The following is a 22,349-nucleotide window of genomic DNA, read 5'->3' as shown; positions in this document are numbered from 1 at the left end:
CCCTCCTCCTTACCCCACTTCTCAACTTCTCTCTCTTCCTTCAGCTTTAACAAACTGAAGAACTTTTCAAAAAACTGCTGTGGCATTTTAGTTTTTTTAAGCCATCTACGTTTTCTTCCCTAAATGTATTACCGTATGAAAAGTTATGGAATACAAAAAGAACAAGAGTAACATGAACAAAGGATTTTCCTCTTCCACACTAGAAGTCATTTACTCTGTCACTTCTAATAGATATAAAAGTATCTAAAGAAAAGTATTTGGGGTCATTTAATAATCTGGCACAAGGAGATGTTTTTCTTCTTCCTGAGATTGGCAAAACTTTGATGACAGAACATTTAAAATATATTATTACTATTTCAGGCTCTGCACTTGAATACCACTGTGAGACCAACATTGAGAGGATCTGAAGTTGATGCTAAATGCCCACAGGCACATGGCTGGGACAGAACTGTGTGAGGAGGCTGTTCTGGGATTGGTACAAGTAAAAGGAAAAAAAACTATTTATCTATGCTTAGATAAAAGGCTTTTTTTTTTTTTTTTCCATTTTTTAAGCATTTGATTGCTTTGTTGTTAGAACACCTACATTTTTAATAGAGGTAAATGTGCTGACAGTTTGGCTTGGCATCAGCAGAAAGGATTTTATATAAATAAATTTGAAAATCAAAAAAGGACAAATAAACCATCCTGTACAGACAGCTGTTCCATTTAGAATTCATCATTTTACAAAGGAAAAGCAGAAAAGCCATCTGTGAAAACCAAACACACAAACAAACAGGGACAGGATATTATATCCTCCATGCATACCCACAGTTAGCCTTTAATATACCATGGGGTTGCACATTGCATGAATTTCAACTACATGATTAGCAATGGGGATAAACACTACTTAGGTCCCCCTAGAAATTCAGTTCCACACAAGTCAGATTCCATAAAAACACTTCAGAAGCTCCCTACCAACCTTCCAACAGTTTTCTTTCTCCACAGAGGTCTCATTCAGTGGCAAACCCCTTTTCCAGTGTTACTGGGCCCTCCATTCCACGAGAAAAACAAAAGGTAACTATCTCCAGCTCTGCCATCTTCCCGCACATACAGGTCCATCACAGATAGAGGAAAATGTTCACCCTGCTCAAACTAGTTGTGAAATTACCTGTTACAGAATTTGTTAAACACATTTTAAGGACCACATCAGCACTGATCTAAGTTACTCTGTAGCGCCATCAAGTGAGATTTGAATTCAGCACCATTTTCTTACTCCACTTGAAAATAAATAAATAGGCAAACTCATCTGAAAAAGAACAAGACTAAATTAACACACAGTCTGCCTGCAGTTCAGATGAAGGATATGAATGCAAAAGGTAAGTCTGAAGAACTTGTCTGTTTGCTCTGAAAACAGAGAATTGCTACATACCAGTGCACCATTCATGGTCCTCAATCAGTGTTTTCTGCAGCTGGTGTTGCATATACAAAGCAAAGTTAATAAAAACTCTTAAAATTAAGTGAGGGCAAAATCATCTCATGACATTATCCAAATAATCTGAACATTAACTTTCATTCACATTAGAGGCAAAGGACAGAAAACTGCCCCTTTCTTCAGAGGTAGCATCATCCAGTGTGATTGCCTATTTTACAGAGAATTTGCTTTGTACAAATATATTCTTGTCTTATAATTACCACACAAGGAAATCATCTGACAGTGCAAAGCTCATATACCAGACCAACAGCAGGGAATTCTTCTACATAGTTTTATTACACTTAATTGCCAGTCAGCTCGTAAGCAGCCAGAGAGAGAAATTCTGTCACCAGCTGCATTATCCAGCTAGTTTAACATTAGAATAGATATGAGAAGAGGTGGGGATGTTCTCCAGAACTGCAGGGGTATTAATTCTGATACCCAGATTTTGGATTAGCTCAGTGTGGTTTCCTTTATTTATATCTCACTGAGTTTTTCTGCATCCTGCCCTCCCATCCTAAAACTTGTGTGGTATTGAGTGGGTTTCCCAGACTCTCACTCCAAAATGAGCTACCTGCAATGGTTTTATGTTAGCATGTTTAATTGGTAGTACATTCTTTGGGGAAAAATCCCCCAAGGGATTTTTCACTCTCACAGAACACCATGTATACTTCTATTTCTAACACTTTTTTTTTTTCCACTGCATATCAATCTTTACAAGGGAAAAAGTCATTAAGATACCTTTTTCATTTTTAATCTCCCCACCATATAACATAGTTTGGATTAAGGATTTTTCCCTTTTCCTTTCCATAACATTATTTCCAGTGTTTTGCTTTGTTTTTAGTGAAAAGAAAGGGGAAAAAGTTAAATTTTATAAAGACAATTTGATGAAAAAGAAAGAGCAATTTCTAACAATACTGTATTTTTTGCTGCACAAGAAACAATTTGTCAGTGTTTTAGAAAGTATCAAAACAAACATGAGAAAGGGAAATTTTTTGAAAACCTGTCCTCAATTTCTTTCATTAAAATAGAAACTGAAGGGATCGTCAGTGTGCTTATGTGCTATTTGTACATATGTGCACTGGAGCCTACATTTGGAAGAGGAAAGAGACACACAAAAAGGGACACAGAAAATCCATCACAGGACTGAAGTGATATTTTTAAGGTTATATGAGATCAGAGGAACTGTAACCTGGATTATCAGACCTTTTTAAACAACTAGTGAGGACAGCCTCCCTGTAGCATTTCAATGGAATAAAACAAAAAAGAAAAGAAAAAAAAAATCCAGGTATTCCAGCATCTGAAGTTGTGCAGTTCAAACACTCTACTGACAGAAGTACAGACTCACAAGATTCACATCTACCATATCTACCTGTGATTTACCCAGAATCAGATTTTTTTCTTATTCAAGGAGCATGATCTAAAAAGGTCTGACTCATTGCTATAAAACCAAAAAGAAATGTTAAGACGACCTTTTGGAAAGAGAAAAAAAATCCAGACTGTCAAATCAGTGTCATTCTGCAGAAAAGACACTAAATACTGAAAACAGGAACAGTAGAGAGAATGAGAAGAATGGATGCCAAATTATTAATGTTTTGATTCCTTCTGCAATGCACTGCAGGTATTTATATGGGAGTGAACGCAGTATGAAGTGTTTGCTTTTCCAATCCCAGCCTGGGATTGTAATAAATAAAATTAAAACTCACTGGGCATAATTAGCCAGGATATTTCTCATTTGCATGGCCAACTTAGAAAAAAATCATATAAAGTTTGGCTTCAGCTGTAGGGCATACATTAATTCTTAGAAGAGATTAGGGAAATGCAAAAGGAGACTGTACTTTCATCAGATTTATCCTAACCTGCTTCACCTGCAACAGTAATTAATTTCCCAAAGGTCCATTTTGACAGTACAACACATGAAATAACATTAAGTTCATTACTAAAAGAAGGAAAAAGTTGGAAATTATTATTTCTTACAAGTAAAAACTGATAGTAAAATCTAACGGAATCTACAAAGGAAATGCGTAAAAAGTAGGATTTAAAAGGTCAGTTCTATTTGGCAAGGAAAAAGAATACTTTAAACTAATTTATTTAGAAAATATTATGAAGAATTTCCACAGATAAAACATGGCTAGGGATAAAAGGGTAAGGATTAAGGACACTTTTCTTTCACTTCTTTGTGCTCCATGACTTGAGGAGCACAGGGACGCAAACTCGTGAATCAACTCAGTGTGCTCCTCCCTAATGAAGTAAACTGTTAATGCCAATCCCATCACAGTGATTATTATGTATACCACATGCTGCTCTCTCCACTTGTATTTCCTAGGAGAATTGGAATATGCAGATGAATCCTGGTTTAATAAGGATGGCAATATCAGTGTGTGTGCCTGCCCACTGATGCTACCATGATAAAACAATGCCGGGATTTGTAAGGAGATGTCTGAGGTCAAGTTTGCATTCCTAATTGCAAATCCTTGGAATTCCCAGAATATCCTACAAGACAAGCCATCATCAGCCCATCTGCTAAGGTGGTTTCACCACCTTAAATCCTTGAATCCTTTTGTTTTGTTTTGTTTTTGTTTCCCCCTAGGTCACTTAAGGGAACTGAAGCTCGCATTGTTGTCCTTGACAAGTACTGTCAGTATTTGCTATAGTGAGGGCATGGTGCCAGCCAAGTAAAAATAGGACAACCCAGTCAAAGCTTCATCAGCGCAAAATCAACACTAACTGCAGCAATCAGATTAAAGTACCCTCTCAGTTACAGGCAGGGAGAGCAATGCATGTATTTATGTATTCATGTGGATGTGTGCCTAAAGGAAAGGAGGTTTTGACTACTAGTTCATTTATGAATGACAGGTTCAGTACAGAAATGCCTTTCTTCAGTCCCAAAACTATCACGTCTCAGATACACAAGCACAAATTATGTATAAAACTTATGACAATCTAATAACGGGTGTATCGTGCTTCTGCACCTGCCTTAGCCCTACCTTTGTCCAGGTAAACTTTATTACCAAAAAGTCAACAGCTTCAAACTTTTTCAGCCCTGGCAGGGAGGGCAGAATCATATTAAAGTTTAGGCTCCTTAGCAAAGCTTCTCTGTCAACAAACAACCTAAAGGCCACATCCATTGTGATGCAGGTTGAGAAGTTCAAAAGCATGAAGGTAACCAACATCACTGTTAAAGATGCAACTATTCCTCTCTTGAAACCCTGATGGAAACAACCATTTGTCTAGAACCATTTTAGAGGGACAGAGACTAGTTCCATGAAAGACGTGAGGTCAGGGGAAAATGATGCCAGTTTTCTCCTTACCACAGCTGTTTGCTGCAAGATATCTCAACTGCAATACCTCCACTTTTCTTTACACAGTTTGGAGGAGCTGGTATGAGAAACCATGCCAGATCTTACCTCTTTGCGAACTCCTGGAAACAGAATTTTCTCCTCTGTGACTAACACTGCAAAGCAGAGTTTGTCCCATTACACGCAAGAAGTGGATGAGATTAACGAACCCACGTCTACAAGCTTCAAGGCAGCCCTTGCTGCTGTATTCCAAGGGGTCCATCTGCTGTAAGAGCAGACAGCCTTGCACAGCCCAAAGGGAGCATCTGTGCCATATGATGTAGGGCTGGAAATCCACGGTGTTTCTGGACTGAGGTTTAATGATTTTCTGGCATGTTTTCCTAATATCCATGGCAACTCTTGAGCTGCAGTATCTCTTGAGCCCACATTCCTCCATCTCTTAACCGAATAAGATGCCAACTATAGCAAACAACCAGCTCAGTGTCAGGACTGAAGCTAGTACTTCTAGTCCCAAAATCCAGCATTCCAGCCAATTGCTGAATGGGAAATCCCAGAGCTTCTCAGCAGTGTGGCCAAGTTCTCAGCATCTGCATATTTATTTTCCTACACATTTCATTTATTTTTAAATGAGAGGCTGCTTGAAATTCCCCCAAGCTATACCTTCCATTGTTTGCCCACATACACACAGACCAACACCCCCACTAATCCATTGCTATGCAGAGAGAGAAAAGAGCACAAAAAGAATTATTACTTAGGAGAATGCAAAGTCATATTCCCACATATTTTGAAATGAGCAGATACAACAAAACATATTTCTGCACTGAAAAACTGAGTACAAAGAGTTGCCCATGATGAAAAGGATGTTTTATAAAGAGTAAGAAACTCAGACTTCTCAGTACTAAGACCTACATCCAGACTTCACTTCAGATCACCAGTGCCTCTACTCCAGTTTCCTTACTCTGACAGTGTTACAGCAAAGATGCTGATGAGATGACTTTAAGAACATTTCACCAAACACTCTATCAGCTTCCAGCAATCAGTGGCTTAAGGATTCATGTATGCCTTACTGGCTTTTTCCTTTACATTTGACCTCTACAGCATCTAATGACATCCAATTTGATGCTGTGTAAGATCTGAATTTTGAGAAACAGTAAATACTTCATGATCCACCTCCTTCATGCTGCTCCTCAATGCACAGTCCTGCTTAGCTCTTGTGTCCAGGCTGAAAAGTCCTAGCCTATTTAATTTTTCCTTGTAGACAACAGTTTGTGGCACACAAGAACAGAGGGTCAGTTTTAGAAACAGCCAAAAGGCCTGAATGACAGACTTATAGTCAGAACTGCACACAACATCACCTCTGAGTGACCCAGAGAGGACATACTTCTTGGAAAGGGTTGGTCAGGCCAAGACTGAGATCAGTGAATATATCCAACTGGATTTGCACTTCTTTTAGCAACTGATATAGAGGATGTGAAGTGATCAACACACAGTTATTAGCTTGATTTATGAAGGTGTAAATGCTTCCAAAAATGTCCAGTGTCTCAGTGCCTGCCTCCTCCCAACACCTTATGAACATCTTGCCCTCATTTTGACCACATCTGAAAGATGGTCAGACACCTCAAAGCCAAGAAGTGAGACAATCTCATGAAAATAGAAAGACGAGTAGAAAGGAATCAAGCTAGTGGTCATCAAAAGAAATATACAGCCTCAGATGAATCCTCATTCTAGACATTATGGAGTCCACAAAGAAGACCTCCCCCCCCAGAAAAAAAAAAAAAAAAGTAACAAATTCTGTCTCTCACAGAACATCACCCTGTAGTTGCAAAAAAATGAATCATGCATTGTTAGAAGCAAAGAGTGAAACAGGAAAACGACAAATGGATAAAATTTGTTGCTCTTCCTCCTCCATTTCTTTACACTCTAAACTTAATATATTCACAAGTTAAAAAAATATATATTAAAAAACACCATACCTGAGGGCTATCTGCCTGCCTCCCCACCCTGCCGCAGAACTTCCTTAGAGCACCAGAGAGATGCATCTACCAAACAAGTTCTCACAGGTGTATGATACAATTCTGAGGTGAATTTCTGACAGGTTCTTCCCACATTTATATGCTTTTTTTTTTTCTGAAGCAATGTTATTGTTGTTGACATTTCAGACCCCCCTAAAGCAAGAACAAGCCACAGCTGTTCTAGCTGGAGGAGAAGCCTGAGCAAATGCAGAGAATCACACAGAGCTGGAAGGGAACTCGGGAGATCACTTAGTCCATGCCTATGCCCCAAGGCAGGATTGTGCATACCCATGTTTGCTGTTTCTCAGAGACTCATGTAACCTGTTCTTAAAGTCTTCCAGTGACTTCACAGTCTCCTCAAGCAGCCTATGCCACAGGTGTTCTCCTGTACATCCTGGCCAGAGAAGATTATTCTTTTCTGCACTGCAGCAGCCTCTTACCACCTGAGGCCCGTTATGCTGCCTTCCCTCAGCAATCTCTTTTCTGGTTGAAGAACCAGCACTTAATCAGTCTTTCTTTGCAGGGAATGTTTTCTAGACCTATTTTATTTGAGCTCTGAATATGTTCATAGAGAACAGAAATTTAAAAGCAAGAGTGCTAATGAACCTGTGATGGCTAAACATCAGGATTAAGGGCCAAAGACAGAAAGAATCATTGTGTTCTCACCAGACTTTCTTACCAGTCAGGCTTTTCCCTGGAAGCTTTTAGGTTTACTATATCACCTCAGAAGATGCCTTCTTTCGCAAAAAACACTTACAATGCAAAATCCCAGGAGTGAGGGTTGTATGATCCCTCTAGCCATGAACCTAATCTACATCAATCTGAACAGAAAATAAATCCACAAAGAGAGCCTGCATTTATTTGCCAGATGGCTTTTGGTCACAGATTGTCAGTGTAGGACTTGTACTTCTGCAAAAGTATGCATACATACCCAAAGTTTCCCTCCCCAGAAGTCTCTGAATTCAGGGACTTCATGGCACCTTCACTTCCATGTTTCATCTCTGCCTTGTTACTCTCTGCTCTGTGCTCGGCTGCTGTATTTTTCTGACTCATTAATTCAGCATAAAGCAAACACACCCTGCTGTGTACCTGGCACTTCTAACCAAGCAGAAATCCTGAAGAGGCAACAACAAAGATAGAGAAAATTAAACAAATCCACTTTCTTTTAAATATGGAGCAGACCTCTATGGCTTAGCAGCATATTATCTCATTTTTTCTTTACCTGGGGATAAATGCATTGGAAAACGGCTATGACATCTAACGCTTTGTAACAGGAGCAGTGTAAGCACCACACTTTACAATACCCTCAGAAAACACAGAGCAATCTGTGCATTTGGACAACCGCAGTAAATATACATACTATGAACAAAAGAAAAACATAGTTTACTAGATTAACAGCATAAAGGCAGCAGGGGTAATGCCAAGAGTCCTACACATGCACTGCTACAAGAAAGACTTCTTCCTCCTACAAATTGTATTTTCCCATTCCACAAGGCATTGGGAACAGTATCCAGGAAGAGCTTTGCCCTGAAGGAGGCAAAGGGAATATGGTAGTACTTTCCAGAACTTGTGGAACAGACACAGCTCTGAATAGATTGGGAGTGGCTCTCCTTGCACAGGATATGTCACCTAAGGACGACATGTAGGTACCATCCAAGGGCATGGCAAATCAGAGATGACTTCAGATGCCACAGCAGGAATATAAGCGATGCTGGCACTGCAACTGAGGGCTGCAAACGGGCAGTCTCTTATTAGGAGATAGCACTAACTAGCCTTCTTCCATCATAAGGACAATCTGTGTTGACTACTGTATTCAACTTCAGACTGCACAATGTCTTAATGTCCCCATCAAAGCATATATGACTTGAGTTTCCTTTGCATTACCTGCTAATCCCAGCTCTCTCAGATACCTCCCGGACTACCCTTTCAGGCAGGACCAGAGCAGCTACCGGGTGGTCTCATTCACAGAAATGCTGAGGCTGGAAGGCAACTCTGGAGGTCCCTGGCAAGTGTCACCTGCTCAAAGCAGGGTCAGTGACAGCAGATTCACTCAGGTCTGCAAAAGCATTTTCACTTGGCACTGTCTCCTCAGACACCAACGAAAAGAAGGCAAAATTCTGTATATACCTATGGACATCCCCATTTTTTTCTGAGTACTGTTTAATAGCTCAACTAGTGGCAAGGCATTTATCTCCCGGAAATAGGTAATGAAGAATAGAAAAAACAAATACAGGGAGACAGAAGGCATTCATGCAAAGTTCACCTGAGCACACATATAGTTCAAATACTAGAGATGAAATGATGAGATATTAAGGCTCAGTCCCTCAGATAGCTCCATTTAAATTAATGGAGGCTCATCGCTTTATACTGAGAATCCTGGCATGTGCATAATAAGCTTACACAATTCAATGCTCTCTCAAAAAAAAACATACTGCCAGCATCAACAGTAGTCCCAACTTGTCATCTTTCAAAATAAACCTGTTAATTCTCTTTCTAAGAGCCAGCACAAAGAGTCAGCACAAAGTTGCAGAGAGCTGTCTAGCTACTGCTTTCAGAGCCCAGGTCTGAACAAGCTCAGCCTACAAGCCTGTAACAAATGAATTGCTTTCTAAATAGAGGCATATTCCTCAAAGAGCTTTCTGTGCTTAGATAACTAAGACAAATGCCCCATTTACATGTTAATTAAGAAACACAATTCCCACATGTGTTAAAATTACAAAAACACGTGCTTTTACAGTGCACATCACAATAAATCTTATAATTAAGAAAGGGGAGATCATATTTCTTATGGATGATGCTCTTACAGAATTTTAACACTCCTTACATATAAAGAATGAGCAGGTGCATATTGCATGCCTGGAGCCAGACCCCGACTTTCCTACAAGCCCAGAGCTGCCACAATATAGAGCACTAGTTAAACTACAGTGACTGGAAATGATGTGTCAGACATTTTGTGCAATGAACCAATCTGAATAAGACTTGAAAACATACTCGAGCATAGACCGTGCAGACTAGACAGCAAGGCGGACCTTCGATTTGCCAGAATTCTGAATTCAAATCTCCTGTTCTCTCTAACCTTCCATCTATAGTTTGTTTTAACTAATTAGGCCATAATATGGACTGGCAGAACATAAAACGTTCAAAAATTGTTAGGAAGAATGCACTGCGAGAATACTTTCATGTTCAGGCTTTCCTCAGGTTAACCACTGGATTACGAACAACCCTGTTGGAAAACAACACAAAGGATTTGCCTCTTGTCTATATGGTCTTAATTCATTCTCATTTAATTTCATCCCTCTTTCTGCTATGATCACTCTTGACTTCAGTTCTACACCAGCAGTACTTCACCCTGAGAATCTTTCAACAATTTTTGTAACTTCCTGAAATCTATTTTGTAAATTTAACTTCTCTCAGGATGTGAGAAATATGTAATATGATTTGGACAAAAAAAAAATAAAAATAATAAATCCTTTTTTCTTCCCTGCAAAACAATTTCAGCAGAATTATTGGAGTTGCCAGACATGGAGACCGCACTGATTGTTTCACTAAATGAGAAAGTTGCAATCCCCATGACTCCAGCAATGCTCATTCCTTTTTGTTACCAGGGGAATTTCAGAATTTCTGTACAATACTTTACTACGCTGCAGGTTTCTATCTTTCCCTTCAGGGCAGCTCCACTGTTATACTGAATCCAGCCATAAGAGAAACACTTTTGACAATTATCAATTGTCTTTTCCCCTTTTTTAATATACTTTGTCTTTTTCACGTAGATCATACAGGAGAGACATAAATTTAAGGCTGTCCAGAGAACCATAGTGGAACAGACCACATTAATCTTCACTAGATCATGTATAGCTTTTATTTATGCATGACATATTCAAGCCAATGATTATGTAAAATAAAGTTCCACCTTTCTTATTATGTTTGGATCCTTGCCTTAGATAGTTTATGGTATCGTCACAGACATATGCTTGTCATCTTTGGGATGCCGAAGATGAGAATGACACTTGGAGTAGTACCATAGATTTACTTTGCAGCCTGGACTCTGTGACAATGAAGGCATTGGAGATGTCTCATAACAACTCTGCCACACACCAGAAGAGTTTTCTTCTGTTTCAATATACAAATTAGCATTGAATGGTCCACTTAATCTTAAAGAATCTGTTCTTTCAAGAAAGAAAACACAATGCTTTTTTAGCTCTTAATTCACAGGAAAGTTTATATTTTTATCCCTTTTGTTAAATATGCTGCTTCTTATCAATTCCATCTACCATTCCAGACACACCAAGTGTGAAATTCATATCTGCCTGAATTTGGTCATCGTTAAACTTAACAGATTTGATCAGCAGAGTCAATATTTTCTCCATACAAGTTAAAAAACACTAGCACAAAAATTTCATTAAACAGAGATTTTTCCCACCTTTCCAGTAACTGCAGCTCTTGCAATCTGATCCTTCCTATAGAAAGCAATGAGATCAGCTTTCAGCTCCACCTCTCTAAGCAGTATGTCTGAAAAACTACTTTCAGTCCTTAACCTCCTAACATATTTCCAAAACATCCTTACTATTCACTTAACTATCTGAAGCATGTGAAATTTTCAGCAGTTTCATTTTCATTTTTCAGAACTTAAACAGATTTAAAAACAAACAAAACCAGAATCTACCCATAAGAAGCAAAGGTGAAATTATGAACTATGTCAAAAAATGTTGGTTGCTTATTTCTTCTCTACCCTTAAATAGAAAATCTGGACTTTCTCTCAGATTTCAACTTCATAGTGATTCAGATCAGTATGTAAACTAAAATGTGTCTTTGGTAGATACAGGCATTTCGTCATAATATTGACTTACACCAAATGGTCAATATGCTGCATGAGGTGTACCATATCTTCATTATGAAAGTGCTGTGCTGTAATGGCTAAGAAGAAAAATTGTAAACGATCTACCTAAACAAAAACAGCTAGTATATTAAGGGGATGACATGTTCTGATGAATCAAATAATTTTTCCTTCTCTTTCATTTCCCTCTAAAACTTCAAAGCAATCAAATATTGTTTATGCATAAAATTTAATCCTTTCACCAATCTGTAGTTTGATTGGATTTGCATACTCTATTTCCTACAAGTCAATGTGAAGAGAGCCTCATGTAATTGAAACTATTTCCCCCCCAGCTCTTCTATCTTTGCTGTAATATTTCCTATTAGTAGCTTTATTATGCTTAATATCTGTAATGTTGGCAGATGAGAATTTTCACTTAATGTAACCTGTATTTATAAACCACTAGGATGAAAAAAGAACAAACACAAGAAAGAGGAAACAATAATTACCTGTCTTTGATGCCACACAGATCAATGTGTAAATCACTGAAATTCCCCAGGGAGCCTTGCTGAACTAAAATGAGGTCCTTGGGCTGGTTATCAATAAAGATGAGCCTCATACAGCCTTGAAAAGCAGTAATGGGATTTAAACATTGGGAATCAGTGAAATTGTCAGGGCACCCTGTGGGAAAAAAGAAAAGAGGCAGAGAAGAATATTGGAATGTTCATCTGTTTCTGTTGGGATTTCCTGATGCAAGGGCTTGGACACTCATTATTCCAAGTATTTTTTGAGCTATGCAACTTTCTGTGCTATAAATCTTTCAGTAAGAAAAAAACAAAAAAGGGAAGAAATAAAGGAGACCCACCACTAGAGGTATTATAGTATGAGATTTTTGCATGTGCTAAGCAAAATCCAAATTCATTTTTTGCATGTTCTTTATACTTCACAGACAATAGCAATTGACTCCCATAAGAAAAGCTGTGCAAATTATAAAATCATTATGTGTTAAATTCTACTGCTGAGGCAAGGCACAGAGTAAAACGATGAAATCCTAGGGACAGCAAGCAAGAAAATCATTTGTGTCTGAACCTCCTTGGTATTTGGCCAGTTCTGAGATCCAAAGCCTTCTGCACATCTTCACTTAGTGCTGTATCCAGAGAGTTCATCAGGATCAGAGCCTCACTGTGGTAAGCACAACGCAGAAGTATGTCAGCTAAAATAGACAGTTGATGACACTCCCTTTATCTACATTAATGCTTACACTCCAAAAAGCAGGAGGTAGTATTTTTCAAGATTATTCTTTCCATTTTCAGAATTGAGCTAAACCTACATTCATTTCAATGAAAGCACGGTACCTAAATACCTTTGTAGATCTGAGCCATGTGTCAATTATGTTCTGAAGTCTAAAATCACTGAGCCTGATCAGGACAGTGATATCTACAGGAATTTTAATGCAACTGTCAGTGCTCTGTCCTTTTAACCAGAAAAAAACACTCGTGCCTAGTACAGGTACATGTCTTTTGCATGTTTTGCTAGCTAGATGTAGCTACCCTTCAGCTACTCCACTCTAACAGCTATGTTAGTTTGCAATGCAACTCAATAGGTGGTCAAAAATCAGTTATTACAGCATTTGCTATTAGCTGCAAAGTACACTTGGGAGACCTCAGTGGACAGCATCTGAGAATTTCCATCATGAAAACCTGTCCCATGTCTATCTGAAACAACTTACCTCCAAAATAGTAGCTGTTTCCCGAGTAGATCCTTGAGACAGTGGTTGCATGGCTGGCAGTGGCAGCATTGTTATCCAGTGTCAGGGTAATGCGATGCCTTCTGGCATTGATGTTAACTGAATGCCAAAGACCATCATGGAGATTGGTGCCTGGGAAATAAAAAAAAAAAAAAAAAAAAAAAAAAGGCACAAAGGGTGAAAAAAGATGTGCAGGAGACAACTACATTCTTCAAATCTTTGCTTCCAACCTGTGATCACAAACAAGCAGCAGAACCCAACATGGGCAAAAACAGCAGCTGAAAAGAACTCATTGCCTCTGAAAGTAAACTGGCATAGAAGAAAAGGTCCAAGAAAGGGAAAATTTTTAGGAGTATTTAAGTAGATCTTCTGTACATTTTGCTCCAACCTTCTTGTTATACTGCAGGCACCCAAGCAGGTTCGCTGTGCCCTTTACCTTTTTGGTAGTACACTATTAACACTGGGGGGGGGCGGGGCGGGGTTATGACTACTTTGATTCTGTTGGGAAATGCTTGTAGCTCACAGGATTGTGCAGAGGTCTCTGCTGAGCTTCTAGGACTAAATGCATAACCGAAATTGCAGAGGATTAGATTCAGTGAAACGGTCATAACTTCTCTCAGTCTCCTTATGAAAGCTGACAACCCCCAACACGTTTCAATAGGATTTCTGTCCTTAAAACCCTTCAGCATTAAGTTAGCACGAACTCTTATTGATGGATGTACCAATATGTGTTGGATTTTGACATGGGTTTTCTGAGATCTGGGATTGTTGCTCTGTCCAGGAACCTATAAAGGGATGTGGGAGATTATAGTACTGGGTAGCCCCTTTTTCTGTTATACTTTTATGCAAAGTAACAGGGAAATAACACCTCCGTTTTCATATTCTGAAAATCAATGTGGCATCTTGGGGCTCTTGAAATAGCACCACAAGGATACAAAGAAACTCCACATCCTCTATTTTGACAACCATGAAAAGCAGTGGGCAAATCTCTGAGCTCTCACACAGTGGTGCAGATCAAAAGTAAACCAATCACACTTTGACATACACTACCATCAAGCTGCAGTCTCTGAGACCAAGCTCAGACAACTAGCATTTATTCCCCTCCCTAATGGGATATTTTTTGTTAATGTAGCTTTCAGAAGAAACAAACTAGCACTTAGTGACACAAAGAGGTGTGAGAACAGTTCAAAACAAAATAAAAAAATTGTGGGTGTTATGTGTATGAAAAGCCATTTCGTTACAAATTTGAAAATGAGACTATTTCCAGAGTAATGGCTGCTAACGCATGCACAATTTCCATAGAATAACATGCCGGTTTCCCAGAAAAAAAAAAAAAAAAAGATGAGTTTTCAGCTAGAACAAGTCCATTATGAAGTGAACTACGGTGTTGAAGTCTGAAAAGATGTCAAGAAATAATAGGTCACATTTGGGTCAAAACCAGGTCCATTCTTGAGCAAGCATGACTTTATTGTGAATATCGACATCTGCAAGACGTGGCACTTGCAATTTTTGCACATTTTCCATGTGTAAGTAGGCAGTTTAGCAATGTTTTGGATAGCACCAAAGGCTGGGCTCAGGATCATGATTTCAGAACTACATAAAAACAAGTACACCCAAACAAATGTTGGCATCATCTCAGATTTGTCAATCTAATTAGGACTGCAATAAAGGCTGGAAATTCAGTTTTCAACATTTGGTTGCAGCAAACTGAAGCTGTAACAATCCACATGAATAAGGACAGACGCACGGCTGCCTCATTTTCTATCACAAAAGGGAATGAAATACACATACGGAGCAGCTCTGCTTTGACAACTCTGTCAGATTTTCTCTCTACTTCTTTTAATAGACACATCTGCACTCTTTTAGTCTGCACCAGGAATATTTTAATATTACATATTTTTAAACAGATGTTCTTTTTAGAAAATACTGTTATTATTCAGACCTCTGAGTTCCATCAAGTCTATTATCCATCCATGTTTGGAAACTGTATTCAGCCTACATGGAAATGAATTTCCAAGACTCCCACCCAGCATGGCTGCATAGCAGTATGAGATGTGCATGGCCCTGGGCTACAATACTTCTGCTCAGGAAACCAGCATGGCATATATAGGTCACACTGAGATGACAGCTGGGCCACCCTGGTCCTAGCTCTACTGTACAGCTTGAAACTGTTTCCTTGTCTCTTGGAGACGAAGCACAGCTGGCGTGTTTAATGTTTACAAGCAATTTCCCCTGAATTTTAGGTCAGAGAGGCAGCCACATTTCACCCACTTGCATCCCTACAGCTGCACAAAGCAGCTTGCAAATTGGCTTAGCATTGAGGGAGTTTGAGGAGAGGAAGCCCATGGTCAGTTTCTCTTCTGAGTGTAGTGTAAAAGGAGAGTGTAAAGCAATAGCCAGATGAAGAAAATCAGCTCTGAGGCTGTGTTAACTTGTACTAGGGAAAGGCGTAGCTGCCAAGCTGGTTCCCAGCTGACTTCAGCACAATGTGAGGACAAGGAGCATGAAGGTCTTCATGTGATCTGACTGAAGAAAATTTAGCAGGACTTTGAAAACACAGAGACTGAGATAACTGTAGAGTAGAATTAGTCTGAAGATCTTAGGATACCAACTTCACATGTTCAGATCTTCCTCAAACTGCACAGAGTGGTGGTACTACTGGAAAGTGAGAAAAAAAATTGTAAACATAAAAGAAGATTTGGTGCTTCCTTACTTTGCTATCCTTTCTTCCAGTGGCATTGAGCCTTTGTATTTTAAAGAGAGATGGGTGAAACAAAACAAAAATAAAGTACCTTCACTAATTTCCACGGGGTTTTCTGTCACTTTCTGAATAAGTAGTGTCAATCTCCCACCGTGGAGGTAAACCAAGAGAGATCCTGAGTTTTCAGACAATTCAGTGGACAGGAGTAAGCCATCTTTATTCCATGTTCGAAACTGGAAACTGACTGACAAGCCATCAATTTGAGGAGTGCCAGGCAGTAGCAAGTAGCTTCTACTGGAGCTGACAAAGGTGATGGGAACAATTTGTGGTTCTGAGCAGGAAAAGGTCACATTCCCCTGCAAATAATAAAAAGCAAACATTATTAACATATTCTTTTCAGACATAAAAAAAACCCACGTATTTAAATAAGCTCATTGGATTTCTACTGGTGCTAGGTACTAGGAAATAGGTATTTTTATTCAGACACAAACCTTTGGAACTCATTAGGAAATGTATTTGTTCATTCAGGGAAAACATGCATGACTTCAAATTTGTACGTTCACCCCAAGCAGAAAATAAATAAATAAACAAACAAACAAACCACTTCCAAATCTCAGTTCTTAGAAGGATCTAGATATGCTCCAAATGTTCTGTATCAAGTTCATGTCTGTATTTGCTGCAGGTCAGTGTTAGCTCAGACAGACCACCTCCACATGGCTGCCTCTGCTCTGTGTTTCCCAATACTCCCCATTTCAAGCTCAAGTTTAGCTTTATGTCATTTGGATCTATGCTGACTTCAGGAACTGACACCAAAGCACTACTAGCAAGTTCTCTTGAGCCTTCATGTGCTGCAGGACGTGACACAAAGGTCCCACACAATGACTGTGTACTGATGGGATTACATAGCTGTGAATAAGAAAAGCTGCAAATTAGGAAAAAAAGAAAAAAAAAGAAAAAAAAGGGAACTAGACTAAAATTATTTTAAATATAAACCAAAATGCAGCTGTTAACAACAGTATTTTTTCGCCCACTTACACCAATGCTATATAACCTTAAAAATAAAGTCTCCCTCATTTACTTGAATGTATCGTATGGGACCAAACATGAGGCACGTTTCCAGGGTATATTTCAAATATTCAATATACAACTTGCAGTAGTAGTACTACTGGCCACATGTTCTTTTACCCAGGGTGACACAGCCCTATGCTATTCCAAATAACAAGAGTCAACTTAATGATAATAACAAAAATAATTAAAAAAATGATTATTCTGAAAGGATTCATAAGAAAAAAAAATCATAAGAAAATTCAAGCTAAAAGTCTCTCAGATCCAGTACTTATAAGTGGGATAAAACAATACTTGTGAGATTTACTGGCTGATGGTAGGTCTCAAGATTTCCATGGGGAATTTTGAGGAATTTTTAAAACATTTGACACACAGCAAGAGCAGTGAAATCCAACATTATTTCAACACCAAACTTAAATGGTCTTTAACTTAATCAGTCATCCAACCCTAAAACCAATGATGCTATTTGCTGAGAAGAGCACCACATTTTCTCACAGCAGTCAGCAAAATCTGCACCAGCATGTATCCCTGTAGTTTATAAATGAACCAACTCCAGTGTTTTGTTCAGCCATTGTAGATTACCCAACTAGGTCATTCAAGCCATATAGTAAAATCTTAACAATATATATAGCCAGAATACATTCAAGGAGCTGTGTCTTTCAAGGCCACTCCAGGAAAGTGTTGCAGCCAGCTTGCTTTGAACTAGTCTGCTTTATAAAATACCAACTGGAATTTGATATTAAAAAAAAAAAAAAAAAAAGAGTAAAAGGCTTTCTCCATGGTACCACTTGTTATCAGAGCTGGTATCTCTCTCTAACAGGATAATTATAATGAACAGCACTTGATGGATGTGTAGGAAGTTGCGCAGTGCTTGGGGAATTCCTTACTGAAATCTAAAACAGCTGATGGAACTGGTTCTCTATTGCTTTCAAATGTCTTTCTACCCTTTATTTTAAAATGAAAAATAAATAAAGTGCCAGAAAGAGACTGAATTTATCACTGCATGAAACAGCCCTTGACAGATATATATCTATATCAATCTATGTATTCCCTGCCTTGTTAGGTGAAGAATGCTACATAGCAGATTTAGCAATGGCAAAAGGTATCCACGGGTATATCATGTTACAATGAGTTTTGAGATATAATCCAAAGCTTATCCAAACTTATCTGAACATTAGTCAGGTGGGAAGTAAAATGCTCTCAACCTTTTAAAAGTTTCTACTACCTGCTGGGTATTGTCTGCAGAAGAGATGCCACAGGGGTTTTTTTTGTTATTGTTGTTGCTGTATTTGTACCTCCATTTTCAATCAAATTCAAAGCAGATAGACAAATTACACAAAGCAGTCAACTGCAATGATATAAGCAAATATATGTAACTTTCTCTAGAGCTTTTTAAAGGTTTACAAATCCAAAATGCGATGACAAATCTTGGGAATCTTAGGCATTTATAGTGATTTAAGTATCTCCACACAAAGCAGTAAAGACATTTATAGATCTTATAAATACATAACAGTGGAGCTTGGAGGAAATTTCAAACGTTATCTGAGTCTGCACTCAAGTATCTAATTTGCTTCAGTGGCAGTGGGAGGCTGTAACAAAAAATGCAAGACTGTAGAGGAAAAGATTTGCAACATTCAAACAGGATTTTTGTCTCAAAGCTCTTTGCAGATTTTACATAATAACAGAACAAACTATAACTAGACTGACTTAATGGTGCCAAAGAAGGTGAATGCCGAGATGAAAAAAAAAAAAAGAAAATAAAAAAAAAAAAGTGTTTGCAATGCACAATAAACTTTCAGACAACCTTAAAATAAGGTAGTAGAGACATTGTGTAGTTAATGTCACTTCAGCTGTTTGCAGTAACATCATTGGTTTTAAACCAAGTTATCCCTGATGCACGTGCATGGGCCCAAACATAAGGCCAAGTTTCCACCTCTTTTTGATATAAGGTTCCTAACATATGCAACTAGTCCTAAACCCTTTCAAAAACTCAGCAACACTCTTTAGTCATTCGCACTAGCTGGTTATTCATGACACCTGGGATCCATACAGAAAGAGTGTACTAGGGCATGAGCTGCAAGCAAGAGCATGGAGTGAACCCATTGTCTCTGCTGGGACATACAGGCAGGGCCTATGCTCCCCCCTGCCATGTTCAGACAGCAGAGACTTTATGCACTGTAGCCTCTCTGTTGAGTACAAAGAGACAGTGCAGGTGTGATCCTACATGCCACAAGAACAAGCAGGTGGGAAAGCTTAAAGGCTTTGCTGCAATATTCTGCGTACAGTTGCAGCCTGCTGAGAAGGGTGCCAGGCCTGCCAGCTCTCTGGGGTTGCTTGAGGGGGTTTCTGGGTCCAGACACCCTCAGGCTCTGTGCATGGAGGCACCAGACGCAGGTGACCAGTCTCATGAGAGCTGGGCAGTGCCAGCTGGGCATACAGCTGGTTCAGGCAGCAGGAAGCCATGTAGAACAGGCCCCTGGGGAGCACTAGCAGCCAGGAGCGGCACAGCAGTTTGCACACAAGATGGGCAGAGCACTCTGCCAGTAGGCTGGCAGCCATCTTCTCCATTCACCAGCAGCTTAGGACACCATCCTGAGGGTCCCCACAGCCAGCTCGCTGGGGAAACAAGAAAGAATCATAGAATATCCTGAGGTGGAAGGGACTCACAAGGATCATTAAGTCCAGCTCCTGGCTCTACACAGGACCACCCCAAAATCAAACCATATGTCTGAGAGTGTTGCCCAAATGCTTCTTGAACTCTGGCAGGCTTGGAGCTGTGACCACTTCCCTGGGGAGCCTGTTCTAGTGCCCCTACCACGAACTAGCTGGTCTTAAAAGGTCCTTTCCAACAGAATCCATTCTATGATTTTAACTTCCTAGGAAGATTATTTTGAAAATCCTAGCGTATTATTTTGAAAAATTTTCATTCACCAAAGTGGGATAGGTTCCTATAAGAAAAAACTATTAAATTTGCCTTGAATGGTATTCTCAAATTATTGCAGCAGGCCTAGTCAGAAACGTAAGCAGTTCCCTCTAAACCTGCATCTGATCAGGAGCATTTCCTTTAATTGGAAGCAGTTCTGGAACTCTCCAGGGTACATGCAAGATTTCTGGCAGACACTTGATTTTATAATTGAACCCCATTTAACTGAAAAGTAAATGTTCATTGGCTAGGAAATGGGATAAGAAGATTCTAACCCCTAGAGAAAAGAAAGAAGACGATCAGCTCTACTCAGCTGCTGGGAACTCCAGCTATCATGTGGCATTTGAGAATTCCATTGAGTCCAACATCTCCAGACTGATTAATGACTCCTCTAATAAGCAGTGAAATCTTTCCAGAAGAGTTGTTACTATTCTTACACAAGAAACCTTCTGAAACTATAACTTAAATGGAGATATTCACAATTTGTTCAATGGCTGCCATGACACTCAAGATTGGACTTTTAAAATAAAAGTGCAATCACCCCAGATTTCTGCAGGATCTGTACAGTTGCAGAGGTTGTTCTTGTCTAAGCAAGCTGTGGAATGAACAGGAAACAGCATGTTACAGCAGTTTAAGGAAGAATCAGAACCTCTCCTATTAAAAAGAGAACGAAAGAACACAGTTGCTAAGTGATGAAGATAAAAGTGGATTACAAAGACGACCCTCTGAGCCATAAGCCTGATCTGAAACTGACTGGAGCCTATCTAGTGACTTCTGTAGGACTTCAATAAAACTTGTATAATCTTAATGAACCATTTCAGCCTTTTCTAGCCTTTCTTCGTTTAGTATTATGTACTGTTGAATGAAGACAAAAGACTGCTACAACACAACCAGGGCAATTGGCCACAAGTTTCTTATATATCCACCTTACTCTGATGGAGTACTAATCAAAAGTAATATGTGCTTGGGAAATTTTTCAAATTGACAGCTGAACTGAAATCCTCAACATTTAGCCTACCAAAGGATACAGGCCAAGATCACAGCTTGAACAGGAAGAACAATAAATGAGTAGTTCTGAGCTCTCATTCTACCCGCAGGTTAGAGCATCAAATAGGCACTTACCTTCCTCATTAATCATTCTGTGGATACTATCCAATAAAAAGGTTATCTTGTTTTCTGCAGAGGGTTAGAAAGGAATATTTCATATGACAGGTAAGGGAACTAAAATCCCAGCCCTGGCTGAGATACAGATGAGGATAAACTGGCAAGAATATCTCCAGGTTGGAAATTGAAGGTCTACTGGCTGCAAAGAGAGTGAGGTTGCAGATGGATTTGTAAAGAGAGTAATAGAAGAAAAAGGTGATCACTGATGCAGATTTAAAAGGGTAAGATGAAAGACTGTCATTCAGCTATGGGTAACTGGATTTCAAGAATGGTGGATGTGCTTTCAAATCCTGTCTTTAAATTAACTACCTCAGGCAGAACAGACATATTGAGACTTATATTGGTTTCAAAAGCTTTTCAAGTCAAGACACTGCTAAGCACTGAATGAAAAGCAAATCAAAGTGAGATACCAGCTCTAGCCTACTCGCATGCCACTGCAAACTGTTTTCAAAAGTGATGTGGTAGCACCAAGATGCATGTTGTTACTTGAGTTAGGATCTGTTCTCTGTATGACCAAGTAGTTCATCCCAAAAGAGGGGCTCAGACTTTCAGAGAAGTTCCTATACTAATGTTGGTTTCTCTTTCTGTGCTCTAAATTTCATTATGGAAGCATGAAAGCTTTCCTGGCCCAAGTTTCACTGAAATTAACACCTCCTTTTATCAATCACCCTTACGATAGAGAATTCCCATCTTCCTTCACCCTAGGTATCATGTATGTCAATAAAAGGATACTGGTTTATCCTACCAACTTTTAGTTATTTAGAGAATATTCCTATGTGGAAAAAGAAAAATACCATTTAACAAAAAATTGAAACACTGTGACTGTGACAGAATCAAGGATGAGATGCATGACTAGACATTTCTGGATATTCTTTATCTTAGACTCTTAAGCTGACTAGATCACCGAACAGCAATGGAATAAAGGATCTGAACATCTTTACATCTTTATGCCAGTAGTAACTGTACATTAATGTTTCATTATATGGTAGAACAGCTAACTGTTGCTGGCAAAAGATGGGAGCAAATATAGAGCTAATTTGGAAAAATCATACATCATTTTAGCTAGAAAGAGACAGGAAAAGGAGGAAAAGTGTATAGAAGGAAAAGCAAACAAAATATAGATCACTTAATATTCTCTCTCCTTTGAACAACAAGCAGGAATGAAGCCAGCCTTT

At 39.0% G+C, this 22,349-nt stretch overlaps 1 protein-coding gene across 3 annotated transcripts in view; it reads right to left on the bottom strand.

Annotated features, from left to right (window-relative positions):
* CNTNAP5 (contactin associated protein family member 5) overlaps positions 1-22,349 on the bottom strand; it is a 285,697-nt gene that overhangs the window by 113,096 nt on the left and 150,252 nt on the right. For all 3 annotated transcript variants that reach the window (XM_048050395.2, XM_048050396.2, XM_013178329.3), the window contains 3 exons: positions 16,114-16,378; positions 13,304-13,453; positions 12,084-12,255 (listed from right to left, as the gene is read on the bottom strand). In XM_048050395.2, the coding sequence (XP_047906352.2) occupies positions 12,084-12,255; positions 13,304-13,453; positions 16,114-16,378 (587 nt within the window). The remainder of the gene's footprint in view (positions 1-12,083; positions 12,256-13,303; positions 13,454-16,113; positions 16,379-22,349) is intronic.

The sequence above is a fragment of the Anser cygnoides genome, chromosome 6, assembly GCF_040182565.1.
Source record: "Anser cygnoides isolate HZ-2024a breed goose chromosome 6, Taihu_goose_T2T_genome, whole genome shotgun sequence".
NCBI classification, from domain to species: domain Eukaryota; kingdom Metazoa; phylum Chordata; class Aves; order Anseriformes; family Anatidae; genus Anser; species Anser cygnoides.
Note: the sequence above shows the minus strand (reverse complement) of the source record. Positions and strands in the feature narration are given on the sequence as shown.